This window comes from Trachemys scripta, chromosome 8 (genome assembly GCF_013100865.1).
Source record: "Trachemys scripta elegans isolate TJP31775 chromosome 8, CAS_Tse_1.0, whole genome shotgun sequence".
NCBI classification, from domain to species: domain Eukaryota; kingdom Metazoa; phylum Chordata; order Testudines; family Emydidae; genus Trachemys; species Trachemys scripta.
Window position 1 is genome coordinate 48,231,433 of NC_048305.1, and position 25,219 is coordinate 48,256,651.

At 46.3% G+C, this 25,219-nt stretch overlaps 2 protein-coding genes across 2 annotated transcripts in view; both read right to left on the reverse strand.

Annotated features, from left to right (window-relative positions):
* Positions 1-10,437, reverse strand: part of NUF2 (NUF2 component of NDC80 kinetochore complex) — a 33,849-nt gene extending 23,412 nt beyond the window's left edge. Inside the window, exons 1-6 of the mRNA XM_034780113.1 lie at positions 10,301-10,437; positions 6,349-6,480; positions 4,722-4,796; positions 2,808-2,884; positions 1,846-1,907; positions 348-445 (exon numbers count right to left, since the gene is read on the reverse strand). Of these exons, the coding sequence (XP_034636004.1) occupies positions 348-445; positions 1,846-1,907; positions 2,808-2,884; positions 4,722-4,796; positions 6,349-6,471 (435 nt within the window). The 5' untranslated portion in view covers positions 6,472-6,480; positions 10,301-10,437. The remainder of the gene's footprint in view (positions 1-347; positions 446-1,845; positions 1,908-2,807; positions 2,885-4,721; positions 4,797-6,348; positions 6,481-10,300) is intronic.
* Positions 10,438-13,556: 3,119 nt separating this feature from the next.
* The window catches only part of LOC117881580 (adenylate cyclase type 10-like), a 67,140-nt gene continuing 55,477 nt past the window's right edge, over positions 13,557-25,219 (reverse strand). The window contains 5 exon segments of the mRNA XM_034778991.1: positions 13,557-14,114; positions 18,705-18,893; positions 20,741-20,936; positions 21,955-22,072; positions 24,910-25,025. Coding sequence (XP_034634882.1) covers positions 13,926-14,114; positions 18,705-18,893; positions 20,741-20,936; positions 21,955-22,072; positions 24,910-25,025 — 808 coding nt within the window. The 3' untranslated portion in view covers positions 13,557-13,925.

Here is a 25,219-nt window from a genome sequence, read left to right on the forward strand (position 1 = left end):
TATAGCTCAACGGCACAATAAGACTTGCCTGTATTCAGCTGGTACCTGCCTTTCCAACAGCTGGAAAAAATTAAGATTCTTTCCTACCCTGTAAACACTTAAATGTTTTCTCTAATGCATAAGCAGGAGTCACCTGAAATTAATTTATTTTCTCCTCTTCAAGATCTGTCTTACAGAAAGACAAAAAGTTGTTACAGCCCCTTTGAAAAAAGTTGTAACACATGGCAGGCTAGTGTAATTTCCCAAACAGTACTTAAGCCTCTAAACTTCTAGATATAAATAAATATTAATTATATTTTTGATGGTCTTATCTGAGCTGTTTTTTTACAAACTATACATAATCTTACATATGCCCACTGGAATTCCATGTAGATCTCACGACGTGATTCTTGGAAGTGAATAAAGTTAAGAATGCCACTCAAGAAACGAGCTGTCCGCTTTGCTTCTAAAAGAGAGGAATAGCAAAGAATGAGTGTTTTGGTCTCTATATGGCCCATACTTGGAAAACTTGAGCACAGCAAAACTCAAACAGCTAAATGGAGGCAAAGACTGAATGAAGAAAAGTACCATGTTAAAGATAGCTCTGGATATTTTAGTTTTACAAATGTACTATACTCCAAGGAAAGTTAGGAGGTCAACTTACCCATATTGGCTTAGAAGAGAATTTCTTACAGAACTTCAGTGCCAGTTTGGGGGTGAGGGAGGTGTATTTTAAGAGATATCTATTACTGAACCAAGTATGTTTTAGAAAGGAACAAATGTTCCTCAGTCATGAAATGTACTTAAATTGATATGATTAAGTTATGTCAATCTCTGAAAAAATTAAACCCAAGTCTTATAGCTATTACCTTACCACTATTTGGAAAAGATTTAATTTGTTTGTACAATCAACTGCACCAAGCCATGAATTTATGATGCACCCAGATGCATTGTCAAGGACCTTATACAATCAAAAAATAAATTACAAACTGGGCATAACGTCTCAGAAAAACAGCTATTCCCCTGAAAACACTGAGCACTGACTAATGTCAGTACAAAAAAAAAAATCTGATAAAAAGAAAGAAGGGAGGCAAAAAAAAGTCGGCAACCCAAACAGAAAAACCTTGTACTAAACCATGAAGCAGCTACACAAGGACTCCAGCAGACATATTCAAAGAGAATCCACAGCTAGATCCCTGAACTGAGAAGGCCCTTCTTGCCCCAGCTCAATCCAAATTGAATTTTGGAATAGAGAACAAGGACACTCCTGGCCAACCTCAAATGCTCTGGCAGGAAAACAGGAAGATGCAGAAATCAACTTAAAGAAATTTCTTTAGCAAATGTAACAAAGTCTTTCCTGAATGGCCTGTGCCAAACCAGAACTGCAACAGTGTGTTGGCAAGAGAGTGGAAGAAAGGAGGACATATAAGTGTTTTCTATAAAAATATTTCCCCCAGGAAATCCACATTATCAAGTTCCAGTCCTGTCACCTACTCATAACTATTTCTACTTTTTAAGTGTAATTATAACCACCATATATTGCAAAACTACTAGAAAACATAAGATTACTATCTAACCTAGTAGCAAGACAGAACTGTAATGTTTTGTAATAGAGCTGAGATTTATTAGCTAATTAGTATTAACTGGATTGGCTAAAGCATTGTAAGAACTATTTAATGAACTGGTCTTCTCTGGAGGCCATACCACGAGGTTCAAAAGTAGGCAGCTGCTGGCTCCACTACACCACAATTGTCTACCGCAGTGTAGAAAATAAAACCCAAGAGTCTTCAAAGATATTTCATAGAAATGGTCCAGGCATCACATGAGCATGTGGAAACATGGATGGGTTAACAAAAGCTTGCTTACTTGGATTTATGACATCAGCAATCTGAAAGTCATTAATACGGCAGACTGGAAGAAAACGCTCCCTGTGGGAAGGAGAGAAATAAAAAAAAAAAAAAAAAAAAGATACTGAATGTTATTAGTTCTATGAACAAGCCTACTTCAAATGGCCACTACATTACTTTTGCCATATATAAATCTAGAGTACATGGGTGTACTCCCCCAATAGTAGAATCTGAATGTACCCTGGTACTGTACACAATGGTGATCAGACATGGCAGAATAAACCCACAAATAGCATTTTAATAGTACTGCACTCACAAACTAGTATTCTAGATCCTGAGTTGTTACAGTGCCTTGCATAAGGATTTTTTTTTTTTTTTTTTTTAAAGTTGCTCTATATTTAGGTGTCCTGTAAAAAGTATTTTAGTGGACACTAAACAGAAACAGAAAAAGAAATAGGAGTGGTCTAATATGAAACTTATAAGTCAATCTGCCCAATGTCAATTATTCCACCACACATTGAATAGAGCAGTGTCTGTTAGAGCAGTGCCTCTAACAATGGTAGACATAACTTGGGTGATACTTCAGGCTTATGTAACAGCTACTCGAAGATCCTCCTCCATATCTCATGATTAGCCTCTGCCATGGGCCTTGGTGAACTGCTTCAAGCTATTCCCAATTCAATTGCATGCTCACGAATTTGCCATCGTTTATTGTTGATCTAAACCTCAGTCTCACAATCCTAAAGCATGAAAGCTATCTTACACATTTGGATAAAAAGCAGCTGGCAGCAGAGATTCTTAGTCTACTAAACTGTTAGCTGCTTTAAGCTGCCTCTTGCTAGTCTGCTAAATTTTATTTCACACAAGTTCAACAAGTTGAAGGGCCACCACAATTGCACAGACCCCAATCACATAAAATTAATTAAAACTACAATCAAATAATGAATGAACTGTATGAAAAAATCCATTTGTTGTACTCACATATTAATATACAAGTTACAAATAGGTAGGAAGCCTTCAACAATCTGTGGATACATTATGTCAACATTGACCGGCATCTAAACACAAGAGTCAATAAATAAGACGATTACAAGGAGTATTCATATGGGGCAAATACTAGGGGTTTTTTTATGGGAAAGTCACTCAGAGGTGATAAACATGGGTGGGAAACTCTATCACTAAACTTCAAGGCAAAGGCAAGTTAGTGGTTCCCAAACTGCAGCCTGTGGATCCCTGTCCTGGTGGCTCACAGAATAATGTTTTGAGAACCAAGTAGATGAAGACTGGGCAGAGTGGGAAGGTTGGTGTTTCCAGGAGGGGGTTTCTCAAACAGCTGCTAAGTGAAAACATTGGAAGGTGCTTGCCTAGTCAATACCACCTGGAAACAAGAATGGTTTGCTCACACAATATAAAAATACAGCATCCTAACTAAAAAAAAAATGATCGCCTGGCCCACTGAATTTTTAGACGGAATCAAAGAAATACAGTTAACTAAGGCTATGATGAAGTAACATCACAGGCTAAAACAGGTGTGAATGTTCAAGTGCAATAATGGATTTATGATGCATTGCCATATTTCAGACTAGAATTGAGCATTAGATAATAGCACAAGCTGATAATTAGTAAGGAAATTGTTGGTTTACGCCCTCAAAACAATGTGGGTCTGGATTTCTGTGCAGCCATGTAATGTTATAGTATTCTTTTACACACCTGCATTACATTTTAATGCACTCATTCAAGTATATTATAGCATAGCACCAACTCCACTATAATTAAAGGCTGAGTGTTGCTTTCTGTTTGAAGGTAGACTATTCTAAGTGCTCTAAAATCCACATGCTGACTCAGATTGTTTTCAAATTTGCTATGCCTCATGGGGGTGCTGAGTGAAGTCCGTGAGCCAAGTTGGTGTCATTTGAGCAAGTGGCTCCCAAGAAACAGCCCTACCCCCAAAAAAACACATTTCACAAAATCATTTTGTTCCTCTTACTTTTTTTGCACATATCTGGGGCTCACGCTACAGCTTTGATCCTCCCCAAACTGATCTCAGTTGCTCTGGATTTATCTCAGCTAAAGCATGGCACCCACTGCCCCTGGTGGGAAGGGAGGACATTATACTGAAGAAGTTATTCAGTGTTAGTTAAGAACTTCAGATCAGCACATGCCAAACTAACATGCCTAAAAAAGTAGGCAGCAAGTCTAGGGCTCTGCTGAAGCAAGGTTTCCAGGCAGTCTAGTCACAGTACCTGGGTGACTCAAGGTGACATTCTGTGGTCACTGAAACATGCATTGTGCACATTTTGCAGAGGCTCATTTTTGGAGTTTTGCACTGAAACCAAAGTTTCTGGAAGCCAGGAATCTTTACATTATTCATGGCTCTTTCAGACTTCCCTTTTGTACCTCAGTTTGCCCATGCGAGAGATGTGGCTAGCACTTATTTATCCACAGGGCTGTTAGGGATTAGTTATTATTTTAACACTTTGGAGACAGAAATCAATATACATTGTTAAATTAATGAGGAATCAGTTTTTAGTTTGCCCAGGCTGTCCGTTTCATTGACTGGTTTGTCCTCAATTCTATTTTTAGTGGTATTTTTAAAGTACTTTTTATATTTACTTTGTCTTGTGAAAGAAAGGTTAAACCCAAAATTCAGCAGACTGGGGAAATAACAGTATCCAGTATTTCTAACTGTATTATACCTGAAATTATCCGTTAACTAAATGCTGTGGATTAAATGCAAAATACTACAGGACTTTCAAAATACCATTCAGCTACATAAAGTGCTAAAAGGATCAGCTAATTTAAAAATTCAAAAACCCAGTCCTTTAATAAATGTTAATTTGCATAATTCTGGAAATTGAGTTTCACTTTCTTCTCCCCCCCACACTGTATACACACCATGTAGAAGTGCTCCAGACGGATTCCATACACATTCTGCAAGGTTCTCATGAAGATCATGTGCAATACCTCAGGCTACAAGGAGAGAAAGAACATTTAATTGTAGTAATTACAAGTACACTAATACCAAGTGACTTTTATTGATGAGCTTCCGCTCTGTAAATTACTATTTAGTCTTCCTTGTTATTTATAGCACACAGACTCTATCAAGTAGTACTCTGCCTTTAACAAATGAAGAGCCATTTCATTTTTTCATGAAGACAATGACAAATCACATCCCAATATTCATGTTGCATCATAGAAATGTTGTAATGCAACATCTCGTGATGCAACTTTAACAGGCAATAACAAGACTGGCCAATTGTAACTTTAATCAGTGTATTTACACTGATAGTTTTTAATTACCTATTTGTAATCAACAATTATGATTAAGTCAGCTTCACTTGGAGAATTTTCAAACTTGAGTGACACGAAAAATCTTGAAAAGTCTATCACACAAAGGCAGTGATTTTAAATAAAAATGTAACAGCAAACTCCTATAGTGAATGGGGGAATAATTAAGAAAGCATATAAAATATTGAGTTTTTCATTTAGACTGGAAATTAAGACTTAATCTCATGCCATTAATAAACTCCCAAACAATTGCAGGGGAGAAGGATCTATATAAATTAAGTACATTTAAAACAAAAGATCTGGCTACAGATTAAACAGGAAAACCATTCAGGTCTTCAGGTAATCGCCTAAGACATCAACTCATGTGCAGCAGAATTCCCTGAGATATCCCAATGGATGGTCTATTGTCCCCAGTTAAGAAGAGAGTTAAAGTCTAAGCCTTAATGAATTAAACTACAATGTGTAAATATACAGAAATTCAGATATTCAGTGCATTCCCTTATTTGAATTCTGCAACTTCTGTACTGTAATACCAGAGCTTCAAATTTCACATCTACTGAATATTTGGCTAAGCACCTTCACCCTAGCTAAATGCATGGTCTTTAAGGCAGAACTGTTGCTAACAGCAATTAAATCAACAGACAATGGCATTCACTATCATTAGGCTAAGGGCTGGTCTACACTGGGGGGAGGAGGGGGGATCATCGATCCAAGATACGCAACAAGTATCTTGGATTGAATTACCTGGGGTCCAGACGGCGCAGGATCGACGGCCGCGGCTCCCCTGTCGACTGCGCTACCACCGCTCGCTCTGGTGGAGTTCCAGAGTCGACGGTGAGCGTGTTCGGGGATAGATATATCGCGTCTTAACTAGACGCGATACATCAATGCCAGATAAATCGATTGCTACCCGCCGATACGGCGGGTAGTGAAGACGTACCCTAAGTCTGTTATCCAGAGGATGGTCTAGTAAAGCAGGTTTCCCAATTTTATAAAACCAAGTTATGGGTTTCAGTGTCCTAATCATGAAATTGCATGCAGATGCAGGGGGCTGTCTGCTCACGTGCACCTGTAAAATGGCAGAGCACATCTGGAATATTTCCTCGTGAATATTTTTACCGCAGCCAGTGGGACTACTTTTGCAAATAAGTGTTCTGGGATCAAATCCTGAATACACTAGTATATTTACATTGTCCTCCAGCAGCAAGCTACTCTGTTTCCAGAGCATTCTTACCTTGGGATGTGGAAACAAGTCATTTTTGGAGAGGTTTTTAGCTTCGGATCCTGTTAGGATCTGATTGCGGATGTGAGTTATGATGTCATTGGGATTATATCTGGGAAACGTTAAGAGATCCATTTTGTGGGCCTGCAAAGAAAAATAGCAGCACAAAGAATGCACCTTTAGAACCTCACAACTGTCAGAGCACAGGCTGGGGAGATTATGCAGAGGAGCACAGGTCACTGGCTGACCTCCCCCAGGGCCTCTGCATGACATCAAGCAGCCTCCCAGCAGAGACCCCTATGGAACTAGAATAGAGGTAGATGGCTGCTATGGGCTCCAGCTCTGTCCCCACACAGACCCAGCACCACCACAGAAAAATCCTTTCTCCCTGCGTGGAATTGTCACCCATTCCCAGTGCCCTGTGACTGTTCCCCATATAGCCCGACACCCCTCTCCCAGGCACTGATAGCCCACTGCCCCACTCCAGGGCCATCCACAGACCTGCCCCAGCCACCAGGAGCCCTGGACCTTCTAGTTCCCCCACCAAGCACTGACAGGCCCCGCACTGCATCAGGTCCTCCCATGGACCCATCCTACCCTTAACCCCAGTCACCAGGAGGACCCCAGGTGCACTGCCACCACCCCCCACCACCAGGCACTGACACTCCCTCCCCCCGGCAAGGGACGCATCATATCTCTGCCCAAGGAACAGGGAACTTAGGCACCCCAAATGTCCCCATCACCCCTCCCACAGGCACTGACAGCCCATCCTGCTCCAGGGTGACTGAATTTCATCTACTGTTTTGTTGTCCAATGTTGATAAATGCAAAGTAATGCACATTGAAAAAACAATCCCAACTATACATACAAAATGATGGGGTCTAAATTAGCTGTTACCACTCAAGAAAAATCTTGGAGTCATTGTTCTCTGAAAACACTTATTCAATGTGCAGCAGCAGTCAAAAAAGCAAACAATGTTAGGAATCATTAGGAAAGGGATAGATAATACAAAAAATATAGTATATAAATCCATGGTAACACCCACATCTTGAATACTGTGTGCAGTTCTGGTCAGCCCGTCTCAAAAAAGATATTAGAATTGGAGAACATACAGAAAAGGACAACAAAAATGATTAGATAAAGGAAATGCAGTAGATCCAATCTACCTAGATTTCACTAAGGCTCGTGATACAGTTTCACATGTGAAATTATCAGTTAAACTGGAGAAGATGGGGATTAATACAAGAATTGAAAAACAGGTAAGGAACTAGTTAAAGGTGAGACTACAATGTGTCATACTGAAAGGTGAACTGTCAGGCTGGAAAGGGGTTTCATCAATGACCTTGGCACAAAAAGTGAGTGTGCACTAATAAAATTTGCAGGTGACAAAACTGGGAGGTGTTCCCAATATGGAGGAGGACCGGAATATCATAGATGAAGATCTAGATGACCTTGAAAATTGGAGAAATAGAAATGGGATGAAGTGTAATAGTGCAAACTGCAAGGTCACACACATAGGAATCGATAACAAGATTTTTTGCTATAAGCTGGGGACATATCAGTTGGAAGTGACAAAGGAGGAGAATAACCTGGATGTATTGATCAATCATAAGATGACTATGAGCCACCAATGTGATGCAGCCATGAAAAAGGCTAATGCAATCCTAGAATGCATCGGTAGAGCTCTGAAAATCCACGGATATCCACTTAATATCTGCAGACCATTTTTGCGGATAATGGATTGGATGCAGATACAACCACGCAGAGCTCTACTCACCAGCAGCACCTGGCCCTGAGGGATGCAGCGCACTCGGGGTCGGCAGCCAGCGGCTTGGGGGAAAGCTAGAGTCACAAATGTCCAGCACTCGCTCACAGCACTGTTTCCTGTCCAGCAGCTCGGGCCCCTCAGACGGGCAGCACTGGCCACACTCCCACCCAGCTGGCTCCTGGGTAACAGGGCCCACCCCCAGCCACAGGGATTGGAGCAGGCAGGGCCCTGGCATCCCACTCCTCTGCCCTGTTGCAATGCAACGCACCCTGCTGCTGCCATTGCTCGCAAGGGGCCAGGGAGCGGCATGTGATGCTCCTTCCCCCCAACCCCTGTGCCACCCCTTCTCCTCAAGACCCCGCCCCTGTACCATCTCTTACCTGCAGTCCCTGCCCGCATACCGCCTCTTCGCTGCAAGACCCTGCCCCCTGCTTGCTCATCTCCACTCCCCTTCCGTCGCTAGCCCTAGCCCTTGAGAGACAGCTTGGTGCTGCAGGTGCAGATACACATAAAAGACGGCCAGCAGATGGCAGGTCGGATGCACATTGATTCTGATGGATGCAGATCCACATTTTTGTGTCCCCGCTGGGCTCTATGCATCAGGCAAAGTATTTCCATGAGAGACAGGGAAATGTTACCACCATTATACAAGGCACTAGTGAGACCTCATCTGGAATACTGTGTGCAGTTCTGGTCTCCCATATTTAAGAGGAAATAAAACTGGAACAGGTGCAGAGAGGGGCTAGTAGGATGGTCAGAAGAATGGAAAACCTACTTAAGCCAAGCTCTTTGAGTCTCCTCTCATGTTTAGACTAGCCAAATGAAGGGTAAGGGGAGATATGATTGCTCTCTACTAAAATACATGGTTAGAGGGATAAATGCCAGGGAGGGAGAGGAGTTATTTAAGCTAAAGGCCAATGCCTGGCACAAGAACAAAAACATATAAACTGGTCATCAACAAGTTTAGGCTTGAAATTAGACGAAGATTTCGAACCATCTGAGGAGTGAAGTTCTGGAAGAGCTTTCCAAGGAGAGCAGTGGGGGCAAAAAACCTACCTAGCTTCAAACTCAGCTTGATAAATTTATGAAGGAGGTGGTATGAAAGATTGCTTACAATGGATGTGGCCATCTGCAATTGCTAGTAGCAAATATCTCCAATAGCCAGAGATGGGACACTAGATGGGTCAGGCTCTGAGTTACTACAGTGAATTCTTTCCCAGCTGTCTGGTTGGTAGGTCTTTCAGACATGGTGAGGGTCTAACTAATCAGCACATTTGGGGTCATGAAGCTTTCCCCCAGGTCACATCGGCAGAGACCCTGGGGGGGTTTCACCTCGCTGTACAGCATAGGGCGCAAGTCACTTGCTGGTTTGAACTATAGTAAATGGTGAATTCTCTGTAACTTGAGGTGGGCAAGGTTCTGTGGCCTGCAATGATGGTCCCTTCTGGCCTTAAGGTCAATGAATCAGGATATGGAACAGATTGCATATGAGGAAAGATTAAAAAGACTGGGACTGTTCAGCTTAGAAAACAGACTCTGGGGGATATGATAGAGCTCTATAAAGTCATGATGGTGTGGAGAAAGGAAACAAGGAAGTGTTATTTACTCCTTCTCATAACACAAGAACAAGGGCTCACCCAGCGAAATTAATAGGCAGCAGGTTTAAAACAAAAGGAAGTATTTTGTCATACAACTGACAGTCAACCTGCAGAACGCTTTGCCAGAGGATGTCATGAAAGCCACGACTATAACAGGGTTCAAAACAGAACCAGATAAGTTCACGGAGAATAGGTCCAGCAACAGCTGTTGGCCAAGATGGTCAGGGATGCAGCCTGATGCTCTGGGTGTCCCAAAACCTCCAATTGCCGGAAGCTGGGAGTGGAGGACAGGGGCTGGATCACTGGATAATTGCCCTGTTCTGTTCATTCCCTCTGGGGCACCTGGCATTGGCTGCTGTGGGAAAACAGGACACTGGGCTACACGGACCATTGGTCTGACTCAGTCTGGCCGTTCATATGTTCAGGGAGCCCAGGCACCAGCACCTGGCACTGACACCCCCACCCCGGAGGCCCCATCACCATGCTGTCAGCCCCGCCCCCGTGCGCGCTCTCCCTGGGCCGGGCAGCCGGGGGCTCGCAGCGGCAAGTCCCACCGCGGGGTGTGGGGGAGGGGTGAATGCCAGCGCGCGCCGCTCACCTGACCCGAGAGAAGTGGGGTTCACACAGCGGAGCCCACACAATGGGGCCGCTGCGCCACTCGTCACGTCACTTTTTCAAATCTGGCGGGCGCTCCGCCCCCAGCTAACGTCACTTCCGGCGCGACTGCGTCCCCGCCCACATGCCGGGGCAGCACCAGCTAGAGGTGGGGTTATCGGGCAGTGCCGAAACGCTCCGGGCCCGCCCCTAGCGAGGGAGCTGCCCGGGGGCCGGCGGCTCTCGCGCACACGCCGCCCTGCGCATGTCCGGGGCGCCGCGAAGCTTGACAAGGCTTTCGGTGGGACTCACGCGCCCCCTACTGCAGGCTGGCCCCGTGCGGACGCGTGGGTCGGTGTTGTCTGGTTAATTGCACGTGGCGCACTGCAGAGTGAACTGAGGACCGGAAGGTGCTGGGTGTGTGCAGTTGCCCTAGGGGAGTGACAGGGAGCTCACAGGATTGTGCCCCTCCAGCGATTATTTCTAAAGAGCTTTGAGTGTAGGTGGAGAAAATGCTGGAAGAAAAGTGTCGCTGGCACGTGAAAAGAGGACGGGGGGGAGCCCCGCTCTAGCCCTGCCCTGCCCCCCCCATCCACTCCTTCCCACTTCCCACCCCCTGACTGCCCCCCTCAGAACCCCCAACCTCCCCGCTCCTTGTCCCCTGAGTGCCCCTCCTGGGACCCCTGCCACTAACTGCCTCCTAGGATCCCATCCCCTATCTAAGCCTCCCTGCTTCTTGTCCCCTGACTGCCTCCTCCTGAGAACCCCCCACCCTAACTGCCCCCTAGGACCCTACCTGTCCCCTGACTGCCCCGACCCTTATCACGCCCCACACCCCATATTCACACCCCTGCCCCCAGACAGACCCCCAGGACTCCCATACCTTATCCAACTGCTACCTGGCCCCCTGACAGGACCCCCAGAACTCCCGACCCATCCAACCCCCTCTGCTCCCTACCTGCCTTGACCCCTCTCCACACCCCTGCCCCCCTGACAGCCCCCCCAGAACCCCCGACCCATCTAACCCCCCCTGCTCCCTGTCCCTGACGGTCCGAAACCCTCTCCACACCCCTGCCCCCCTGATAGCCCCCCGAACTCCTGACCTATCCAACCCCCCCCAGCTCCCTGTCCCCTGACTGCCCCCCTTCTCCAACTCCCCAGCCCCCTTACCGTGCCGCTCGGCTTAGAGCAAGGTGTCTGGCTCTGCCCCACTCCGCCCGAGCGGCGTGCTAAGGCTGCAGAAGATGGTGGGAGCCGGGAAGGGGCTTTGGCTACTGAGTCCCCAATGCGAGCGGCGCTTGGCCGCCCTGTCAGCCGCTTTTCGATCTTTAAATAGCCGACGGGGGGGGAAATCCCAGACATTTTTAGAAATCCCCCCTGGACGGCTATTTAAAGAGCGAAAAGCCGGACATGTCCAGGGAAATCCGGACGTATGGTAGCCCTACTATAAAAGGCAGCCGCATCTTCTCCATTTTGTCTTCAACACTGCTTCTTACCTCTGGAGGAACTTCGCTACAAACTGATGCTCTGCACAAAGGACTGAATGACACATCCAAGCTGTGGATGTACTCCAGAGACTTAACTTAAGCCAGCAGTTTATTCCATCACTGTTACAAGCCTGAACCAAGAACTTTGCCATTGCTGTATGTAATTGATTCTGTTTAACTAATTTTAGCTCTCATCTATATTTTTCTTTTTATGAATAAACCTTTAGATTTTAGATTCTAAAGGATTGGCAACAGCATGATTTGTGGTTAAAATCTAATTGGTATAGTGACATGGGTCTGGGGCTTGGTCTTTTGGGATTGGGAGAACCTTTTTTCTTTTACTGAGGAATTGGTTTTCATAACCATTTGTCCCCATAAGGAGTGGTGCTGGTGGTGACACTGGGAAACTGGAGTGTCTGAGGGAATTGCTTGATGACTTCTGGTTAGTCAGTGGACTGAAACTGAAGTCCTCTCTGTTTGGCTGGTTTGGTGTACCTTAATAGTGAAGGAACCTCAGCCTTGGGCTGTGACTGCCCCGCTCTAAGCAATTTGTCCTGAATTGATACTCTCAGTAGTGTCCCGCCATAGGCTGCATTGTTACAGTGGGTGGAGCGTTGTAGTGACGTTGTTGAAGAAAGTGCATTTTAGTCGTGAATGTTTAAAAAAAATTAAATTAGACTTTCTGTGACGTTGTGCAGTCTATATAGCTTTATAAAAACATGATAATAAGTGAATATAATGTAACTAGAATATGCTTCATGCAAAAGGTCTCTTGTAAGGTATCGTTACAAAGCTTATAATCTACTGTGTGTGATCATCCTATTTGTATAAATGTACCATGTACCACTCTTGTATCTAAAACTAGAAATATAAAATATAACTCTGAGGGCCTATTGTAATTGTGCAAAGTATGGGCCATTAATGGTGGTTTGGAGTCTTGATGACTCCCATTAAATTAACCAGGACCATTGTCTGCAGATGGCTGTGTTTTACCTGTAAGTCTTTCTGTATATGTGTGTGCTGGCAAGTGGGTAATGAAGTCTTGCAGTGACATGTGATCATGTCACCTGAACTGGATTCCATCTTTAACCTGGTGCTTTTCCAGTGGGGGGGGAGGGAACCCAGAGGGACAAAGGGTTCCCACCTATGCAAAAGATATATAAAGGGGTGAAAGAGAACAAGGAGAGAGAAGAGCCATCATGAAAAATCCAATAGGTACCACCTAAGCTGGAACAAGAGCTGTACCAGGGAAAAGAATTGTGCCCAGGCCTGGAAGGTGTCCAGTCTGAGGAAAAAACTTACTGAAGCATCTCTAAGGGTGAGATTATCTGTATTTAGTTTGATTAGACATAGATTTGCGCATTTTATTTTATTTTGCTTGGTGACTTACTTTGTTCTGTCTGTTACTACTTGGAACCACTTAAATCCTACTTTCTGTATTTAATAAAATCACTTTTTACTTATTAATTAACTCAGAGTATGTATTAATACCTGGGGGAGGAAACGACTGTGCATATCTCTCTATCGGTGTTATAGAGGGCGAACAATTTATGAGTTTACCCTGCATAAGCTTTATACAGGGTAAAACGGATTTATTTGGGTTTAGACCCCATTGGGAGTTGGGCATCTGAGTGCTAAAGACAAGCACACTTCTGTGAGCTGTTTTCAGGTAAACCTGCAGCTTTGGGGCAAGTAATTCAGACCCTGGGTTTGTGTTGGAGCAGACAGGAGTGTCTGGCTCAGCAAGACAGGGTGCTGGAGTCCTGAGCTGGCAGGGAAAACAGGGATAGAAGTAGTCTTGGCACATCGGTTGGCAGCTCTCAGGGGGAGTTCTGTGATCCAGCCCATCACACTTTCCTTTTTGGGAATAGCACTAGATTCTGTTCCAGGTTATAAAGGAATAAATTACTATAATGAAGAGATACTGCAGAGTTTAATTAACAGTGAGGAAAAATGGTCTAAGCCACGGTGAGACATTAGAACCTACATTTACCAAAGGAAGAGATGAGCAAATACAGAAGGCTTTGCAGAGAGCAGGTGTTGTTATGTGTACCGTAGGAATATCATAAATGCTTACAAATTTGGGCAGTGCCGGCTAGAAAGGCTTACAAATTGCTCCAGTTGGGCAGAACTACATGCAGCTCAGACATCGGGGATCTCAGGTTCTGGGAAAGGATTGTTAATATCCAATGCTGGCACCCGCAGCAAGTACTTGGTTTTATGGATCTCTGGAAAGTCTTTCTCTGTCATTCCTATTTCCCACTTGGGAAAATCTGGTGCGGCCTTCAGCCATAAGTCTTCCATGGGGCCTTTTGCAGTGAACCACCACTCCTAGGGAAAACAAAAGGGAAACGAGATGCCAGAATGAGACTGGATCTTCAGAGACAGCATTTCCAAGATGGTCAGGAAAGGGAGAAGTCTGACAAGCGCCCCCTATTCTTACTATCGATCGCTATCTATCCCACACTGCCCCACCAGCAAGCCAGGGAACAAACGGATTACGAAACTTGCAATTTGACCCTTGGTTCCCAGCTGGCTTTGGGGAAGGAAGTAATCTGCATCACGCCTAAACCAGGCACAGATCTCTTCCCCTTCCATGCTGGCTCAGCACTGCTGGCTGGTGTGTTGGATTCCCTGCTCCTATGTAGGAAGGGAAGTAGGACCCCATTGAAACTACTCAGCTCCCCATGTTGTGACCCACGATACAGATAACCCACACAGGGATGTTGAGGCCCCTTAAGCCCCCTTACTTACACCCTTTTAGGGTGTAAGGTGAATGGTTTTCATTTGATGATTTACTCCTGCTTCACGCTACAGAGGCACTATACTGGAAGTGTAAATATTGTAGTGACTTATCTTTCTACAAAAGACTTTATTCCAATAAAGCAGGCCAGCTGCCTTTACAATGATGACACCAGAACAGAACCATCAAACCACAGAACTGTCCTCCAAGATGATAAAAACGCATCTTGCTAGGGGAATTATTCTCTCAGTTTGCCACCGGGGTGGAATTTCACAGGCTAGGCTGGCAGAGCCTGTGGTTGGAAAGGCCGATTCCAAACTCAAGTCTTCCACATTTTTTATGGCAGAGTACTGTAAACAAGGAGCCGGAGAAGGATCTTACGCAGATGGTTAGAACTCTACCTGTGTCCATTTGGGTCTGGAAAAAGTTCTCAGACATCCATATTTCAAATCCCCTCTCTTCCTGGGGCATGTCCTTCTGATGAAAGTAGGTAGCCATGGTTTATATGCCATCCTAGCTGTAGATCTCCTCCAACTGTGATTGGACCAAGCATATTTCTGGCCAATGTCTTTTTAAAAGGCCAATAGCAGGTGCTTCCTGGCCCCAAAGCTGTCAGCCTGTCTATTAGTATTATTATTTTTTATTTGTATTGCCTCATTGTGCTCGGTGCTGGACAAACAGAACAAAAAACCATCCCTGCCCCAAGGAGCTATCAATCTAAGACAAGAGTCTACAGGTGGATACAGACAGACGGGGAGCACAAGAAAACAGTGAGACAATATTGGTCAACATGGTCGACTGTGGTCTCAAAGCACTTGGCATCATGGCAAAGGAGAGTTTTAACTCCAGTGCCCACACTGGCCTTTGTTGTCTTGGTCCAAAACAGAACTGTGCAGCTGGGGCCATGGTAGAAGGTCCTGTTAAGACAAACCAAGTAGTTTTGAGTTTGTGTCCATAGTAAGCCATCACACCTTTCTTAGCCTAATACTGTACTTTCAAGGGATGAGACAAATGTAGCCATTTTGCTTAACTTCTAAATTCCAAACTATACACCCCAGCCATTTGCTCCAATCAGCTCCCTGGGCAGGAGAAGAAAATAAGCTCTGTCAAGAAACGCAAGAGCTACATTAGAGCACTGGCTTTGAGATATTTTCTGACATTACCTCACAAAAGTGGGCTAAAATTAGGTCAGAAACTAACACGGTCAATGGTAAAACTCTTCCAGTAAGAATGCTTGTCATTGTTATATGTCCATTGTTCCTGTGGTTGCCTTCACTTGTTCCATGTCCCGTCTATATGAGGAGTGTACCATGAAAGCGCATATTACTGTGCACTGATTTTCATGCACTGCAGGCATGCTACCATCTGGCAGTGTGTTCCAATTATACCAGCCTCTTTGCAGGTGCTTCAGGGCACATGGCCCAGCAGATACGTTGTCATGTAGGTGTCTTGGCCAGACTGCACTAGATCTTTAGTAATGCTCCTGTTTTTAAGTCTTTCTGCATTGCTGCTTGTGGGCCTTTTACATTTTTCTCTGCTTGTCTGACATCTGACAACAGCCAGCTGCTGTTCATCAGGGACTGGGCGTTTCTGTCCCTACTGGGAACAGTAGGCCAAGCAACCAGAAGGTGTGGGGTTAAGAAAGGGAAATTGGGGTGGGGACTGGGTGTGCTGGGACCTACGACCATGCAATGGAGGTGTAGGAAGGAAGAAGGGAAAGGGGAAGGGTGGCTTGTGCAGGGCTCTTACAAACACACACTCAGGAGAACCTGGGAATGCATTCCCTTCCCAATCCAAATCAGACCCCATTGGTACATTTTCACAACTAAAAAGTAGCTTACCAGATCTGAATGGCATTTCTCCTGCTCTCCAGGTTGAACGTGCAGCTGTCTCAGGAAGCACTTCATCAGATTCCTCTTCCCCCTGGCATTCAGAGGCCTTCTCCTCTATTGCTCTCATAATGCAGTCTCCAGTACAGGGAATGTCCATCTCTGCCAGATGCTGGGAAGTGCCATTATACTATACACCTTCCCTGATTGCTGTGATCATATGGTACCACAGGCTCTGGCCCTGTCTGTAAGGCAGTGAGCATGCTGATGTCGGTGCTGGCCAGCTGGCAGCCTGGTCGGATGATCCAATGAGGCATTGTAGAGATCAGATCACAAATCAATCACCAGAAGAAGCCTGCCACTGTGGAAGCACTGTGCAGCTAGGGGCCACCCACGTGTGCTGCATTGTTTGTACAAGTAGGTGGGTCCTGGCCAGGCTGACTCCTGGACAGTGGAATGCAGACAAGTGTCCAGACAGGCCACCTCTGCAGTATGGGATGGCACTGAGGTCCATTTGCACTCTTTGGGCTAACACAACATTGCCCTCTGCTCACCATGAAACTGAAAATGACTGAGGCTCAATCAAGGTGGACCTCAAAAAGCACAGGTGGGTCAGCACAGTCAATAGCATAATAGAAACCCAAGTTTGTGTGTAGATGTGGAGCATGTTATGGCCATGCTAGGGAGAACATGCTATGTTAACCATGACAAGTTTGACCAAGCCATGATGGGCAGGCAGGTGTAGACAGACGCATGGACAACATGAAAAGGAGATTTAATTTTGCAAATATAAAGTTTGTGCTAGAGAGAAAACCACTGGCCTCTAAAAATGATGCTCCTATAGATCTTCCATCAAAATGTACTCCAAAGCACAAGTTCCAGGAGGCACACAGCAGGAAGCAATGTTATTTTGGAATGATTGGTCGTGTACTAGAAATGGTCCCAAACCTGTTAAATGCTTTGAATGGGATTTTATGCTTCTTAAACCATAGCCCTGAGAACCGTCCAGTGACGTCAAGATAAGTGCTGTTCACACAATACTGAGTGAGACACTTGGGTTGAAATCTCAGGCTGCATCTCACTCCCCAGCTTGGCAGATGTGGGCTTGTCTACACTTACCGGGGGATCGATGCACGGCGATCGATGCATCAGTGGTCAGTTTCGCAGGTCAAGACCTGCTAAATCAACCACCGATTGCTCTCCTGTTGACTCCTATACGCCACCAGATCAAGTAAGGGGAGTCGATGGGAGAGCATCTCCTGTCGACATTGCGTAGTATGGACTTTGTAGCTTAGATCTATTTACCACATCAACTTGAGTTATGCTATTCACATAATTTAAATTGCGTAGCTTAGATCGACTTTTCCCTGTAGCGTAGACAAGGAGTACTGCAGAGTAACCCTGGCAAGAGCTGGGAGCCTATTTGTTGGGTTTTGTAAATAGTCACCACTGCAGGGTAAGCAGTAGCACAGTTAATGGAGTCCTTGAGAGATTCTGTTCCATTCTGTTGGAGGAGAGTTCTGATGATGTGGGTGGGTGTGGACGTACACAACAGGGTGAAGGATCAGGTGCTGCGCATGCTCCTCCCCAGGCCTTGTCCCCAAATGTCATGCCAGCCCCAGGCTGTCTGAGAATATACCACAAATGTTAGTGGAAGTTAGAAGTTAGGTGGGCTTGGGGTGTATGTCACAGTGGTGCGGCAGTTCCCCGCCCCTGTCAGGAAGGAGTTAAAGAGCTCCTCCAGCACAACCAGCCTCAAGCCAGTGCAGCTGTAAGGCTTGTCCAGCCTAGGTATGGCGTGGGAGGGCTTAAAAAGGAGGATCCCAACTCAGTTTGGGGCAGCACTCTGAAGGAGCAGGACTGCAGTGCAGCGGTCCCTGACTCCCAGAAGCAGGGGTTGCTGACTGGGGAAACAGCTAGAGAGCCTTGCCCACCCAGGCCCTTGCAGAAAGGAGAAGGGCTGATACTTTTGCCCTTTTTTGCTCTCTTTTTCTTTGACTTCCCAAACTGTTTGTTTGGGCTACTTTAATTCCCCCTACCCCTGGGCAAGGGGGCAGAGGCTATGAACAGCACTGGACTCTGCCACAGGAACAGGTCCCATCCTTTCCCCCAGGGGGTGCTAGGGAGATATAGCCTACTGCAGGTACCCACCAGCTCCATCCAGGATTTCGATCATTTGCCTTCACAACACCCCCTCCTTCCCCCCGCCGCTTGACTTTATCTATATTGCAGCCATTGACCTGCAGCCAGCTCCACTTTCTTCTAGGGAATCCTAAATCCCTTCCCAGAGACCAGCTCATTTGGTGCTCAAAGGAAAGAGCTTTCAGATTACCAGCTCTCAGGACTTACATTGCTGATCTCCAGCCAGGATTTCTCCAGGAGGTTTCCATATATGTCACAGAGTTGGAATGCTTGGGATAGGTAGATTTGGCTCTGTTCTTCATTGCCCAACACCAGGAGGATATAGGCTTTCAGGTGGTAAACCCTAGGGTAACAGATAGGGCTTGTGGAGCATCGAGAGAGAACCTGGTCCAAGTCCTAACAAGAAAACAATTGAGATTCATGTCAGGATGACATCCCAGAGCTTTGAGATCCCTTTGCAGGAATACAGTATGCCTGAGGAGAAGAGCCAGCTAGAAAGAAACAGGAAACCTGCAGAGAGATAGAAAGTAGCAGGGGTGAGATAAAAACCAGGAAGATTCAGACTGTATGAACTCATCTTGATCATGCACTTAGGCAGCACTCACTAACTTGGCTTTGCAATAGTCTCTTATCCGACCTACAGGACAATTACCTCTTTGGGAATTGTGCACTCTGTGTGGCTGATTTCTCTTCTACCTCCTGTCCAGGGGCCACTCTGAGAGGATCCTAAAGATATGTTTCTTGCAAAGTGAGTGGGATGGGGACAAGGGGACATCTGTCACAGCCTTAATAGCATCTTTTTCTGCATCCTCACAATGTCCGAATAATATGTCATGGTTCTCTCACCCCACAAATGTGCATCAATTACTGGCCCTGGAAACATATCGTTGAAGGGCTATGATAATGAAATACTGCTGTTTGATCTAGGGTTGCCCCCACTTTCTGAATCCTTCCACTAGCTTCCTGCCGCTTATTGCATCAAATTCAAATTTCTCTGTCTCCCCTACAAACTCTATAATGTAGAAATAAACCTAGCTGCACAATGCAAAAATGTCAATGTCGTCTCCCCTCCTCCCTTGCACAGCTGGACCCATACAAATATAGAACATCACTTTTGACCAGTTTCCATGTTCTATGCCAAAAATAGAAGTGTCTATGTATGCTTTGGGGGCACTTCATTTTGTCTGGGGATTTCCCCTCCTCTCCATTGTAGTGTATTATGGGGGAAAAAGAGTTTTTGCAATTCTTGCCATCAATTTTTGGATGAATCAACTGGAAAGAAGCAAAATTATGATCAACCTTCCCCTCCACTTGTAATAGGCTTTGCATTGGTTATTGCTCATGCTGAGCTGTAGTGCAGCACTGAAGGGATTTCAAAACCAAACCACCACCTGAACAGCCATTAAAACAATTACAGGGGCCCGAACAGGGAACTAGGCAATTCAAGGGAGGAGACCAAGGCTAGTAGAGCTGAGTAGATACTCAGGGCTGGAGTGTTGCAGGTGTCAGGACCCTGCTATTGAATCCAAGTCCATTGGGTCCCTAAAAGGTATCCCCAGTGTCCGCCCCATGGCAGCATGCTGAACCACTACCCCTGACTGACAGCCTTGGTGCTAAAGACCTACAGCCCCACAACAGCTAGGCCCCTGATTGGCTGGACTGACAGCATTCTCACTAGGCACCTGGACTATATAAAGACCCCAACAGGAAGAGGAAGCTGTCTGAGCAGCAGGCCATTACTGCCTGGACCACCTTGCTGCCCTGCTGTTTTGCCTGACCTTGCCTTGCTGCTGTACTGTCTCACGTGACTCTGCCTTGCCTGACTGCACCTACCTATCTTGCCAACCCAAACCCTTCGATTGTATCTCCTGGCTACAGACCCCCCTGCAAGAACTCTAACTGTTGCCCCGGACTGCCTGTAATACCAATTGTCCTCCCAGTTACCAGACCACCCACACACCACTAGATGACGACTCTGGACTCCCCTAGTCTGCCCATCCTGACCTATCATAATGCCCAGCCTCTGAAAGAGAGGTGTGCAGGGAAACTTGATAGATGGCTGCTCCCAGTGGGCCTGATTCAAAGCCCATTGAAACCTGTGGAAAGACTCCCATTGACATCATGGGCTTTGGATCAGGCCCTCCATGTCTAGCAGCCATCAGGAGATATCCAGCCTCCATTTGCAGATGTATTGCATTTTACAGTCTTTCCACATAATGTGGACATCTCCTTCTCTCTCTCACCTTTAGGATCTTATTACGAGTCACCCAGACCAATTCAGGCTTTTCCTCAATGTGTTTCCGTAGCATAAGGATCTCACACTCCAAGAATCTACAGAATCCACTGGTAGCAAAGAATGAGGCGCTAGTTCTCCTCAGCAACCTTCTGGCCTTTTCAAAAGGCTCCTTGAAGTTGCCCCACTGCTGAAGTCTGGCAAACCTAGATCACCAAGAGAGAGATCCACATAAGATTTGCTATAGCGGATTGGACTATTGGACCAGCCAGTGGCACCGATCTATATATGGAAAACTCACGCTGCATCTAGCTACCTGCACAGTGCTATACAATGGGCAGAGGTGTAGGAATGTGTTGCTCCCTAATCACAAGCCTTGAAGAACGGCAAACTGTTCCCTTGGCAATGAGGCAGGAGTGACCTTGTTCTAGCGCCTATGTTTGGGAAACTTATTTGGCTGATTTGATTGTTTCCTCGCAGCTGGCATTCACGCGCTCAAGAGATGGGTTTGTTATCTTATGTGCATGTATACTGCCTGGCCTTTTTATGCGCAGGAATGTAACCACTAAGAAGTGTTGTAAACAAAGTAAGTAAAGAATAAAAGCCCCAGGAAAAGTTCCTGGAGGTAGAGGGGCTTTTCGGCTACCACAGACCTGGCGTTCTGTTTCCTTTCCTGCGTCGTCACCACACAGAGGAATTCTTCCTAATGCATGCAGCAAAGCATGAGATATGATTACCACCAACTTAGATTGTACTTTGGGGGCAGTGACTGTCTCGTTATTCTGTGTTCGTACAGCGCCGAGCACAGCAGGGTACTGGTTCATGACTAGGACTCCTAGGCACAATGATGTTGATTATAATAATTTAATGCAAAATGAAGATGTTTTTACTAGACCTAAAATTATCCATCCGAGGTATGTGCCATGATGACAAAAACTTTTCAGCCACCCCCACAGCTAAGGTGGCCTTAAGGCTCATCAATACCCCATTCAGTCCTCTAGTAGAACTGGCCCAGTTCTGCCACCCTTACTCATATTGAGAAGTACCTGATCAGCCAAGTAGTCACACTGATTTCAACAGGACTCATGGACTAAGGAGCTATTCAACGTGAGTACGGATGGCAGAATCCAGCCCTAAGTTTCTGAGTTCCGACCCACCATGTGGCAAAATAAAGATTAAACCAGTAACACAGCAAAGCAATTTTGAGGAGACTTTGTGTATTACCAAATGGCCAGGGATGAATACAGCCCCAACATGATGCTGTTCTGAGACATAAGGATGCAGTTTTTTTCATTGTGTTTTATGAATTCCAGGCACTCTTTAAATGACTTAAATGAAAATCCTGTAAAAGAAATTTGCATTAGAGAAGCTGTTTCCCCTTCTGGTGGGGGTATATTTCCCTATTCTAAAACTACCATAAGTACAAAGATAGTCAAGAGGGATCTTGGAAGTAGCTGAATCACCTGGCATAAAAAATCCTCAGATCTCAATGAAAATCTAAAAGAAATGCTGCAAGATTTGCGTTTTAACTGAGCTCCTTGGGGCTGTCACAGGCTCTGTATCAGTGGTCTCTAGTGCAAGGGGAGAAACCCCATACTGGGCAGAAAAAATGAAAGCATCATCACCCAGGCATGCAGTCCATTTTAAACTGCCCATGTTTCTGTAACACCGACAGACTCCAATTGTCAGCAGCTGGGATCGAATCTGAGACCTCTGGAGCTTAGTGCATGAGCCTCTACTGCATGAGCTAAAAGCCAACTGCCTGTTAGTAAGGCTGTAGAGCAGACTCATACTCTCGCTCTAAGTGGTCTCGGTGCCACTAGATGGGACAGAATACCACACTCAGCAGCATAGGCGTGCGCATGGGGTGTGCCAGGTGTGCCCAGGCACACCCTAATGCAGGGGCCCCCCTCTCCCAGCGCGGCAAGCCGCAGGGTCTGCGCTCCCGGGCCCCCTTCCCTGGAGCCATGCCACTGCGCACGCAGCGCTCTGGGGGCTGGGGCTGTGCACTCCCGCGGGGCAGTGTTTGGCTCCGCGGGGAGGCTAGGAGCCTCATCTCATGGTAAGGGGTCTGGGGCCAGGGGGGTTGGATAGGGGATGGGATCCTGGGGGGGTGGCTAGGGATTGGGGGAGGTCTCTGGAGGGGGCAGTCAGGGACCGGGGGGGGTTGGATGGGGCATGGGAGTCCCGGGGTCTGTCAGGGGGCGGATGGGGTCAGGGCAGTCAGGGGACAGGGAGTAAGGAGGGTCCTGGGGGGCAGTTAGGGTGGGGGGGTCTATGGAGGGGTGGTCAGGGGACAAGCAGCTGGGGGGGGATTGGATGAGTCAGGAGTTCTGGGGGGGGCTGTCAGGAGGCAGGGTGTGGAGAGGGGTTGGGGGAGGTAGGGAGCAGGGGGATTGTATGGGTCGGGATTTCTGGGGGTCCTGTCTGGGGGCGGGGAGTGGTTGGATAGGCGTGGGAGTCCTGGGGGTCTGTCTGGGGCGGTGGTGTGGATAAGGTTCGGGGCAGTCAGGGGACAGGTAGGGGGTAGGGTCCTGGGGGGCAGTCAGGGGACAAGGAGCAGGGAGGCTTAGATGGGGGTGAGGTCCTGGGGGGCAGTTAGGGGCAGGGGTCACAGGAGGGGGTAGTCAGGGGACAAGGAGCAGGGGGGGTTGGAGGTTCTGAGGGGGGAAGTCAGGGGACGGGAAGTAGGAGGGAGTGGATGGGGGCAGGGTGGGGGTGGGGCTAGGACGTGGCTCACTGGGTGCATACCCTAATGAAATGGGCTGTTCACGCCTATGCTCAGGAGATGTGTGAGTTACATTTGTTCTACACAATGGATGCAATGCAGGGATGGGCAAAGCAATTCCTATGTTGTGGAGCAGCAGCAGTCCTTCCATAAGGAAGGTTGCCACTTGGGTCCCATTATCCATCCCTCTCTTTCTAAAAGGTGTTTTTGAAAGAGGACCTCCTTAAACTATAGAGCAAAAAGAGAGTTTCAAATTCTTCAACTTTTTTGCCACTTTTGTAGGGGAAAAAAACAGATAACCACAACCAAAAACCCAAAGAGAATTGGCTTCAGCAGATCACTGCCTTTGAGCACGATTGTGAGAGTAACCTACAATACGTTATTAAACATGTTTAACAGATACTCCAAGGAACAGACATTCCTACACTGGCTAACTTGGTGTTGCATGTAAAAGGATTGCTGGAGCCCTAGACTTTCACTGCAAGGAAAGTCTCTAGCCCTTTCCCATGCAGAAGCAGAGCTCACAGCATAGTCAGATCAGTAGAGAGGCTAGACTTGTCAAAGAAAAAGGTTTCCCACCGCCATTCAAAGGTTCACAAGGAAGTTCTCCCCTCTTGCAGACCTCAGGAAACCCACTGTAAGGTGGTGTGAAGTGACCACCTGATCTCCCAGCCAAGCCCCCTGTTCTCACCCAGTCCCCTCACTTTGTGGGCTTTCTGAAGTCTGTACGAAGGGAGCTGTGGTCCTGGAGACCTTAGGCCAGGTCTACAATTCAATGTTTTACCGGCCTAGTTAAGTCAGTTAGGGGAGTGATTTTTTTTAATGAGATAGCTGTGCCAGCCAAAGCCCTAGCACATAGCAGCTATACTGGGCGGGGAAAGGGCTTTTGCCAGTACAGTTTATGTCATTCACAAAACTGGTATAAGCTGTACCAGCAAAATAATTTTTTTGCTGGTATAACAGCATCTCCATTAGCAGGGTTTTGCCAATTCAGCCATACTGATATAGTTATACTGGCAAAGGTTTTAAGTGTACACAAGGCTTTAGATGTGCAGAGTGCCAGGGGGCTAAAAGGAGCAGCATGATTAGGGTAGAGATGAGGGGAATTCCTCCATGCCGGCTGAGTGAAGTCTGCAGAACCCCAGTTAGCCTTGTTGTCCAACTTTACAACCTACCACCTCCCAGTATAAGGCTCCAGATTTGTATGAGAATATCCCAAAAGAGTCAACGTTCACACAGATATCAACATCCCCTCATCGGAGCTACAACCCCTTTTCTGTTAAACCTTTTAGCTCTCTCCTTTAAAAGCATGTCAATTGCAGTTTAACCACAAACGAGATGCCAGAATGGCGCCACCGTTTTCTGGCAGTGTTGACATGGCAACCGTCCCTGTCCAGGAGTGTCTTTGCAAAGCACGCCTTTATCTGTTGTCCTCATTACCCAGTACTTACCAGCATAAAGCAAGAGTTCTAAACAGTAAGAAAAGAAACAAGCCATCCTAATGATTCTCTCCCCCACAACAGCCAACTTCTCCAGCCAGCTCAGTACTTGCACACAATCTTGGTACCTAGACATCATGGAGAATTATTGCACGACTCATTTTATTCTGAGGTGTTTCTCCCCTATCCCTTTATTTCCTTTCCTCTTTCCATGTCTCATTCTCTATCCTCCCATCCATCATTCCACTCATATATCTATCCTATTTTTCTCTCCAAGGATCTTTGGTCAACGAGCTTATGGAGAAGGGCTTCAAGGATGCCT